Raw genomic sequence first — 10,662 nt, 5'->3', positions numbered from 1 at the left:
TCTGTATTGTTTCTTTAGTTGCCTAGAACCAAACACATTCTCGGTGAATTTTTGCAAAGGTGGTCCCTAGTTTGTAACATCACAGGACCCTAATTGAATCCAACTCCCATTTTGAAAAGCCACATTTGGAGTGTTGTACCCAATCCCAGAAAAGTCAGAAGAGACAGGGACATGGAATTGTGAGGTATCATGAATACAATGAGGTGTTGCCTTTCCTATTGGACTCTGACTTTAACTCTTGACCTCTCCATTTCTGACTCTTTTAATTGTATATTGATGAAACAACCATCTAAATGGAGAGCAGGCATCATAGTAATAACTAAACATTGAGAGGTCATTATATGAAAGTATTATTCAGGACACCAAACCTGGACAAGTATCTTTCCAGAATGATTAAATTATCTTTCTCTTAAAGGTAGCTTATGTACTAGAAAGTAATATTCTAATACATAAGCTCTTGATTATTTTTGTACCTAGGTTTAAGTATAATGTTTGATGACTGATTTACATGCCCAGTTAGTATTCTAACAGACCTATTCTGAATATAAAACTCTAAAGCAGGTACAGAAGTGTGATTTCAATAAAACACTTCCATTTCATTTTCCATAACTTATGACTGCATAATTAAAGGTTTGCAGAATTAAAGGTTGTAGATGGAAGCATCATGAAAGAGTTAAGTAAGTCCACCTTAGTCACCTCTCTGGGCCAGCTCCACACTCTCCGTGTGCCTGAGAGAGAAGGAATTCTAGACTGTCTCAGACTAAGGGGTGATGAGTTTGACATGGTGTTGGTTTTAGGAGCTAAACCTTTTGGACGAAAGGGCATAGGTGTTTCTTTACAGGCTATGACAACATGTGAGCCTGGGAAAACTCCAAAATCTGATAACGGATGAGGCTCTGCCCAGGAATATCAGAGTGTTTGTGTTTGGGGGAAACGGTGAAAGGTGCCGGCAACAAAAGAGCATGTGCTGTATGCTGTAATCAGGCTCATTAATCCTATCTTCCCTCTTGTGCACCTGACCCAGATCCCCACTCTCCTTCTTGCAGGACCAGAGTATCTCCACTGGATTGAAGGGTCGTGGGGATAGGGAGGATGAACTCCTGTTCTGGAAAGCCACGTTTGGAATGTGGTATCCCACCCCAGAAAAGTCAGAAGAGACAGGGACTTGGGATTGACAAGTATCGATGTCATGCATCATGGAAACTAGGCAGATAAATCCAATTCTGAACATGTGTTAAAGAATCTGTCAGAGAAGCATGTTTCTCTAAATCTTTCCCCTATACTGTGGCTTCTATATTTGGACATTTCACTGGTTCCCCTACGGGTCTCTTCTGGGTCCACAGGATCTTAATGGCACAAAAGGTATTATTAGAGCATATGACGGGCATATCATTTGCTCTTAGATGGCCCTTTGGAGACATTTTTTACCAGATAGGGGCAAAAATCTCTGAGCAGAGGGCAGAAAGCCCAGGAGTGCTAAAGATAGGTACTGGTATTTCCACCAGGAAGCAGACACCCTGGCCTGGGATGTGGCACAGACTCCTTCATCATTTTCACTGATTTTTCTTCATGTTTAGAAAACCAAGAATAGAGGGCATTAGGATCAAGTACAGGCCCCAAAGCACTAGAGAATCTGGAAGACAGAGTAGCTTAAGTTCTTAGGGTCTGTTTGGGGCTCCGTTTCTCAACTCAGCATTCCTAGAGGCTGCACACTTCCCTGACAGAGAGACAAAGCCCTTACTTACCTCAGGTAGTGAGAAGCCCAGATGGCCAAACGTGCAAACTGCCCTGTGGGTTGTTTGAAGGCGAAGGATTTTCCTGTAGAAATGGGGAAAGGGTGAGGCTTTTCCAGCAGTGTCCAACTGGTTGAAGTTTTGCTAAGCTGGGTTAAGAGTCTGAGGAGTCTGACCAATACAGCTGTCAGGGCCCCTTCTGGTCCTTCTATTCTTCTAAAGGTCTTCTCTGGAGATGCAGTGGAGACAGAGGGCTAGTTCAGTCCTTGGGTAGTTTCTGTGGCGCTCTTACTTCAGTGATGGATTTCCTGCTCTCACACCCATAGAGAATTAGAAGAAACTGTTTCTGTCACTCAGTTCCCTAGGTCAAGAACCCATCCAGCTCTGGAGAAGTTGTCAGGCTGAGTTCTTGGGTCCAGATGCTCAGACTGCCATTTACTCCTGCTAGGGTCTGGGAGCAAGGATGAGAGCAGCAGGAATCTGGAAGAAGTAGATATTGGAAGAGCTCCCCAAGGGAGACCCTGCTGTGCTTGGCCTCACTGTCTCTGGGGAGGCTGTTCTGGCTCCTTTCCCATGACCCCTCCCCACTCTGCTTTATTCCATTCCTGCATTCACAGGGACTTATCTTCTCAGCTGAAATGGCCTCCCCTGGAAATGCTGGTCCAGGAAACAAGATGTTAATGAGTCCTCTTGGGCATGTTTCCTGGCCTGGTAGCCCTGCTCTTTTCTCTCACTAAATGAGCTCAGATGCCCCAGGTTTCCATCTTCCCCTAAGGTGGCACTGATGGCCCATTTCTGAATTTCTGACTGGATACACCAAGAAGAAGCATCCTTTTCCTGGTCAGTGTTCTGCCCCAGATCTTAAAGTAGGTTTTGTGTCAGCTCTAGGACACTCCCACAATATCTTCTGTAATTGTTACCTTGATTCTGAATTCTCATGTTCATTGCCTGTCTCGTGTGCTCCATTGTATACATGTTCTTGTTTTGTAAGCTCTTCCTGCTACCTCATCAGCTTCCAGATATGATCAAGATCTCCCTGTTCAGACAAACAACAATTTGGATTTTCTTTCCTTTGGACTATCTCTCTAAATGCCTCCCATTTTTTGCCATATATTTTTTCAAAAAGCATTTATAATAATTGGGTCTACTGCTACTTTAATTGCTCATTCATTATACACGAAGAGAACATTTGCCCAGAAAACCCAGAAATAACAGTAGCATAACCCAATAAAATTGTATTTCTCACACAGGTAACAGTTCAATGCATATTTCTTATTTAGGGAGCTGTCCTTAATTGCTCTCTTCTATGGGGTTGGGTGGGGATCCAGGCTTTTCATTTGGTGGAGCCTACAACATCTTCAGTAGGTGATTCCCAGGTTGACAATAATACTCTCCATTCTGGGTAGTCTGAAAGGAAAGAGATCCTATGGCATCAAGTGTAGGTGTTTTTATGGCTCAGACTTCACTTCATGGCACACCTTGTGGCACACTTCACCTCTGCATTGTATTCCTCGGCCCATTTGTATCACCTCCTGCCAAGTGCCCTACTTGACTGAACTGACCTACTTTGTCTCAAGATCACCAAAATCTTCTTTGCCAAATACTGTAATACATACTATTTTGTGTTACTGGGTTTGTTTTAAACTCACCAAATTCCCACATTCCTTTTCTTTTGGTGTAAAAAGGCTAAAGATTTTTTCGTTCCATACTAGCAGGAATATTTTTTTTTCTTCTGATCTCTGTGTTAATCTGGTAGCACACCATGCTAGCATAATCCAGAAGGGCAGGAACTAGTCTGTTTTGTTCCCAGTCACATTTCTAGCTCATAGCATGGTAACTGCATAAATGTACTCAATAAATGTTTGCTAAATTAATAAAGGAGTGAATAAATGAAGGTTTCTACCACAGCTGCTGTCAAATTCCAACTAAAATATCCATGGGGCAAAAACGTGTATTCAGGCCCTCTGCTCATTTTTTAATCAAATTGTCTTTTTTTTTTTTTTTTGGTGTTGAGCTGTGTAAGCTATTTATATATTTTTTATATTAACCCCTTATTGAATACATCATTTGCAAGTATCTTCTCCCATTCACTAGGTTGCATTTTTGTTTTGTTGATGGTTTCTGTCATTGTGCAGAAGCTTTTTATTTTGGCGTAGTCCCAATAGTTTATTTTTGCTTTTGCTTCCCTTGTCTGAGGAGTCATATCAGAGTAGCTTATGTTGCTAAGGCTGATGTCCAAGAGATTATGGCCTATGTTTCTTTTACTTTTATGGTCAGATCTCATATTTAGGTTTCTAATCCATTTTGAGTGTATTTCTGTGCTGGTAAAAGAATGTAGTCCACTCTCATTCTTTTGCATGTAGCTATCCAGTTTTCCCAGCACCATTAATGAAAAGGCTGTCTTTTCTCAATTATATATTCTTGCCGCATTTGTCATAGATGAATAATATGAGTTTGTTTCTGGCTCTCTATTCTTTTCTATTGATCTATGTGTCTATTTTTGTGCCAGAACCATACTGTTTTGGTTACTATGACTTTGTAGTATATCTTGAAATCTAGGATTGTGATACCTCCAGCTTTGTCTGGGATTTTTCCAAAGAACACACACAGGTACCCAACAGACACATGAAAAGATGCTGAATGTCCCTAATTATCAGAGAAATGCAAATCAAAACCACAATAAGATATCACCTCACACGAGTCAGAATGGCTAGTATCAAAATGACAAGCAGTATCAAGTGTTGGTGAGGATGTGGAGAAAAGGGAACCCTCATACACTATTGGTGGGAGTGTAAATGGATGCAACCACTGTGGAGAACAGTATAGAGGTTTCTCAAAAAAATTAGAGATAGAAATAGCATATGATCTGATAATTCCAGTAGGGATATTTATCCAAATAAATGAGAACACTAACTCAAAAAGATATATAAATAATGCCCAGATGATGGAAGCAACCCAAGTGTCCATCCACAGATAAATGGATACAAAAAATATGTGATATATATCTATATAGTGATAGATTATTCTGCCATAAAAAATGGCATCTTGCCATTTGCAACGTGGGTGGACCTAGAGGGTATTGTGCTAAGTGAAATACATCAGACAGAGAAACAAATACCAGCAACAAATACCAGAAAACAAATATGATTTCACCTGTATATGAAATCTAAGAAGCAAAACAAATGAACAAACAAACAAAACCCAGACTCATGGGGCACCTGAGTGGTTCAGTCGGTTAAGCATCAACTCTCGGTGTTAGCTCCGGTCATGGTCTCATGGGTCATGAGATAGAAACCACATCTGGCTCTGTGCTGACAGTGTGGAGTCTGCTTAGGATCATGTTTCTCCCTCTCTCTGCCCTTCCCCTCCTTTCTCAAAAATAAATAAACTTAAAAAAAACAGACACATAAATATAGAGAACAAACTGACAGTTGCCAGAGAAGAGGGGAGTTGAGGGATGGGCAAAATAGGTGAAGAGAATTAAGAGGTACAAATTTTCAGTTGTAAAATAAGTAAGTCAAGGAGATGGAAAGTACAGCATAGGGAATATAGTCAATAATATTTTAGTAACATTGTACGGTAACAGATGGTGACTATATTTTGTGGTGAGCACTGAGTAATGTATAGAATTGCTGGATCACTATGTTGTACACCTGAAACTAATATAACATTGTATGTCAGCTATATACCTCAATAATAAATATTTAATTTTTTTTAAAATAACAGTAAATAGTAACAATTATCTATAATCCAATTTGGCAATCTCTATATAGTACCTTTACTCTATAATTGTTGTTAAATTCAATATTTGGTCTGGTAACAAGAAAGTAAATAAATAAATAAACAAACAAATAAAATATTCATGAAGATATAAGTGTATCTTAAAGCTGACTTCAGGTCAGTAAACTAGAGATAAGAAAAGTTATAGGACAAGATTTAGAAGAAATGTTCACCAACTCTATATTTTAACAAAGAATATATTAAAAAACAAGTTTTGGGGCATCTGGGTGGTTCAATCAGTTGAGTGTCTGACTTCAGCTCTGGTCATGATTTCATGGTCCATGAGTTTGAGCCCCGCATCGGGCTCTGTGCTTGCAGCTCAGAGCCTGGAGTCTGCTTCAGATTCTGTGTCTCTCTGTCTCTCTGCCCCTCCCCTGCTAGTGCTCTGTCTCTCTCTCTCTCTCAAAAATAAATAAACATTTTTAAAAATTAAAAAAATAAATAACAAGTTTTGCTTCAAACTTGGGAATTTAAAACTTGATATACCCAAATAATTTAGGCTAAGTTTTATTTATGTTTAATTCCAAAATAAAGAGGTTTCCCAGACCAGAAAATGGAAAAATATCATCTAATGGTACAGAAGCTAGTCCAAGTCAGAGTTTTCCCCCATATTTTCCCTTTCTTTACCTCCTTAATTCAGACACCCAGAGGATACAGTTTTTAATTAACATCAAAGGACTGAGCAGATAGCATGCAGCTGAAACAATTTGTAGCAGGGGAAACATAATTTATAAACAATGAGTGTGTCTGGGTCCCTCAGAAGTTGACCATGAGCAAGGATTTGAATGAAAAAAGTTCATTTAGGGAGTGATTATAGTTTAAAACTAATAGGATGGGGAAGTGGGACAGGAAAGCAAAAGAACAAATAAAGGTTTTGTCATCAAGCAAGTTACTATGGGCAACTGGATCTTAATCCTCCTGGAGAACTCTGAGAAAGAAGAGTAGAACATGTACCTCAGACGTATATCGCACCTAAGGTGTGAGGGATCTGGGGTATTGAGACACCAACTGTCACCAATCATCCATTAAGTCCTGGTTGCTGCAGGGGGCATTAATTCCCTGGACCTCAGGCCTTCTGCGCATGTGAGCAGAACTGGCATATCGGCCAAAGAAAGTCTGGATGCAAAAGATGCTTATAGTTGCTAGTGGAAGTCAAACCGCCCTGAAACGATAAGGGTCACAAGCATATGTGGAAGGCATTGACCTAACTGCTATATTGTAAGACAATAATATTTAAGATAAATGACATTGCTGAAAGGTATAGTCTTATATTTACTAGAATGTACAAAATGATGAGGAGATTTAAAAAATGGTTGAATAATGAGTGTCATGGAGAGTAAATAAATATAACACGGTACATTATTTTTAAATGGTACTACTTGACTGAATTTCCTAGAATTTCAGCTAGATTATTGCATGTATACTAATTTAATAGAACAGAAATATTACCTAAAATCCATGGAGGCATTTTTCATGTACCTCCAAATTCCAAACATTAGGGAAAACTTATATGGAAGTGATGAATAGATGATTTATAGGCAATAAACCTTAAACCCTACTATGGTATAAAATAGAGATAGTTGCAAGCTGGTGGAGAGGAATACTTTGAAGATATTTTTACTCTTCCTTCCATGAGAAAATAAGGTGCTTCCCCTCACCTCAAGTGACAAGAACTTCAAAAGTACTTTTGTGTCTAATCTGGAATTTGATTAATGTTAGAACAAGTACCTTCTTCACAAATAAAAAATCTAAAGGTCAATTATGGACTGGTATAGTCTCCCTGGTTGAAGAGAAGAGACAGCATTCCACACTCCCAGAATTTAATGAAATAGGAACAAGCATGACTCCACTTGGCCATATGTGAATCCTATGGAAGAGAATTAGCCAAGTCTCTGTAAAAGGGACTCAGGCCAATAGAACCACTTGGTAGGCTTAAAAGCGACCTCCCAACAGAGGAAAAACTATTAAGGGGGAGTCATATGTGACCAGCTAATGAAGATCGGGCCTTTAAAGATGTGATTAGGTTAAACTTTGTCATTATGGTGGGCCCTCATCTAATTTGAGGGGCGTCCTTATAAGAAAAGGAAATTTGGACACCCAAAGAGATATATGGGGTACAAGTACACAGAGGAAAGGCCCTGTGAGGACACAGAGAAAAGCTTGCCATATGCAAACTAAGTAGAGAGGACTCAGGAGAAGCCAAACCTACTGACACCTAGATCTTGGACTTACGTCTTTTACTTTGGCTTTTCTCTCTTTTCTTTCCTTCTACCCAGCCCCAATTTGCCAATCTCACCTTAATTCATTGATTAATTTTTCCTGTCCAAAATATTTCTGGTGGTTGTTCACACCAGCCACTTTCAGTACCAAATCTTGTAATGACATTTTGGAGCTCCTGCCCCTATTATCAAACCCCAAACTTTCTATAAATGGTTTAAATATGCTATTGTACTCTAACCTACTGGGCTAACATAGTCTTCTACAGATTCATATCCATTAGGAAGAAGGTTGGCAGGATCTTTATTCAGATTCTTTTCACTGGGGGGTTAGTGAAATGTATCAGGAAAAAGAAACCCCATTCAAAGCAATGAGACTTATTCAAGTTCTTCACGTACATGAAGCAATTTTAATTTTTATTACCTCGCCAACACTGCATGCGTTCTTGAGAAAGAGATGAGAGAGAGACAGAGAGAGAGAGAGAGAGAGAGAGAGAGAAAGAGAGAGAGAAATCTGAAAGGATAAAATTGACATGTTGACAGGACTTATTCCTTGAGGGGGAATTATGTGTGATTTTGTTTTTTAATACTCTCACATTATTCCTTTCATAATCAAAAAAGGAAACATTTACTTTTATTTTCTGAGGTTGAATTCACCTGTATTCTCTACTCCCTCCAGAACAAAGTGATAAATTTGAAATCACTCTCAAACTTATTCTGCTACTCATTGTAGCAGACAGCTACAAAACTTAGGAGGGCATGGAAAATAATTAGGGGACAGGTGAGACTGGCCTAAGATAATATAGTACTTAGTAAAGGGGTGAGAAGAAATCCAACTCAATAATATTGGTAGAGAATTCTACATAGTCAAGCTTACATGTCACAGACAACAGACACACATACACATGCAGACAACTGTACATACTTGCACACTCTTTCATACCTGTACACACTATGCACAAAATCATCCACAAAAAAAAAATGGAGGAAGGAGAAAAGAGAAAGAAGAAAGGAATGCTTTAGAAAGGGTCATCACGCAGTACAGTTAAATTCATTGCCAAGGAGGGCCTGAAAGTTACAGAAACTCTATAGGATTCAATCACTTTTAACTAGAAATAAGGCAGTTTGAGATAATGCATCTATGGGTATATCTCATAAGACATCCTTATGTCTGGAAAGAATGCTGACTTTTTAACCAGTCACTGTTGATTTAGTCAGAAACGTGGAAACAGAACCTCAGCAAGCCCACAGGTGACTGTATGACAACTTGGGTTTTCCAGCTCATTAGTAGGTGAAGGATGCTAGAAATATGTTCAGGGAGATTAATCCATTTGTTCCCTTGGTCCAACATTTCAACGGTGAGTTTACTTTGCTAGGAAAATATTTCCCTCAGGAAAGAACTACAAAAAGAGACCATAAGAAAACAAAAGAGTACAAGACAGAACATGACTCTGTTGACCCAGAGGTAAGGAAACCTTTTAAGGAAGACACAAACTTTTACATATTGTGAGGTTCTAGACACAGTGCTTGCACTGAATACGCATTTAATGAATATGTGTGGAGAAGAAAAATCAACTGGAGCATATAAAGCGAGGGAAAGAAAGGACAAGGATAGTAGTAGAGCTATTGTTGTCAGTCATAATCTTCCAAGTGCTTAAGAAAAATGTCAGAAATCACTGCCTCTGAAGGCAGACTATCTTCCAACCAGCCTCCTGAGAGCACCCTTCACGTCCTTGTTCCTCAGGCTATAAATTATGGGGTTCAACATGGAAGTCATAACTGAATAGAACACAGAGATGACCTGATCCTTTTCATTCATTGTCTTGGAATTGGGTCTCATGTAGGCAAATATTCCAGAGCCATAGTAGAGAACCACAACAGTGAGATGAGAGCCACAGGTAGAAAAGACCTTGAGCCTCCCCTCCTCTGACTGCATCTGAATCACTGTTGAGATAATATGCCAGTAGGAGACAAGGATGAGGGAGAGAGGTGCTAAGAGGATAATCACACCCATTGAAAAGAGAGCCATCTCAGCATTGTAGGTGTCTGCTGAAGCCAGCTTCAGGAGTGCAGGAGGTTCACAAAAATAATGATTAATTATATTTTGTCCCTGGTAGGGGAGACACAGTGTAAATGCACTGTCCACTGAACATACAAATGCCCCACTGATCCAAGACACTATGGCCAACTGGACACAAACCCTCTGCGTCATGACAGTGGAATAACGCAGGGGCTTGCAGACAGCCACATAGCGGTCATAGGACATCACTGCCAGAAGTGCACACTCTGTACACCCTGCTAAAAGGAAGACAATTATCTGCAGTGAGCATCCAGCAAAGGAAATGGTTTTCCTTTTTACGAGGAAGTGGACCAACATCTGAGGAACAATGCTTGTAGAGAAACAGAGGTCAGCAAAGGACAAGTTTTTGAGGAAAAAGTACATGGAAGTGTGAAGTCGAGAGTCACTTTGAATGATTATTATAAGCAGGTTTCCAAACACAGAGAGAAGGTAAATGGTAAGGAAAACACAGAACAGCAGGATCTGGATCTTTGGATCCTGTGAAAGTCCCAGCAAGATAAATTCAGCCACAGAAGTTTGGTTTCCTTCTCCCATTAATGTTTATTCCTGTTTACCTGTCATCAGAAAGAAAACACATGCATTCTGAATGTTCAGTTTTCACAATCTTTATAAACAAGCACAATGATAACAAGTTCACCTTGTTGGACTATTTGTTTTCAGATGCTTCCTGGTAGGTGCCAGTTGGCATTAGGATGCATATTGCTGTTACATAGTTTTTAAGCACATCTTTCTTTGCTTGATCCATTTGGTAGGCTGAGTATCCTACTTGAAATGGCTTCTCAACTAATCCTGATATCAACATACTTACATATTGCTAAATTACTGTGAAGTTTTATTGGGGAATTGTCTTTGG

At 39.5% G+C, this 10,662-nt stretch overlaps 1 protein-coding gene across 1 annotated transcript; it reads right to left on the bottom strand.

Annotated features, from left to right (window-relative positions):
• Window positions 1-9,422: 9,422 nt before the first annotated feature.
• On the bottom strand, window positions 9,423-10,343 carry LOC125177051 (olfactory receptor 2D3-like). Its single transcript, XM_047879075.1, has one exon. It carries the CDS (start codon window positions 10,341-10,343, stop codon window positions 9,423-9,425), a length of 921 nt encoding a protein of 306 aa, XP_047735031.1.
• Between the last annotated feature and the right edge of the window lie 319 nt (window positions 10,344-10,662).

Source organism: Prionailurus viverrinus, chromosome D1 (genome assembly GCF_022837055.1).
Source record: "Prionailurus viverrinus isolate Anna chromosome D1, UM_Priviv_1.0, whole genome shotgun sequence".
NCBI classification, from domain to species: Eukaryota; Metazoa; Chordata; class Mammalia; order Carnivora; family Felidae; genus Prionailurus; species Prionailurus viverrinus.
This window is presented reverse-complemented; position numbering and strand designations above follow the sequence as displayed.

Bases quoted from the DNA above. Each gene is read 5' to 3' on its own strand.
- LOC125177051 (XM_047879075.1), bottom strand. From the start codon at position 10,343: ATGGGAGAAGGAAACCAAACTTCTGTGGCTGAATTTATCTTGCTGGGA.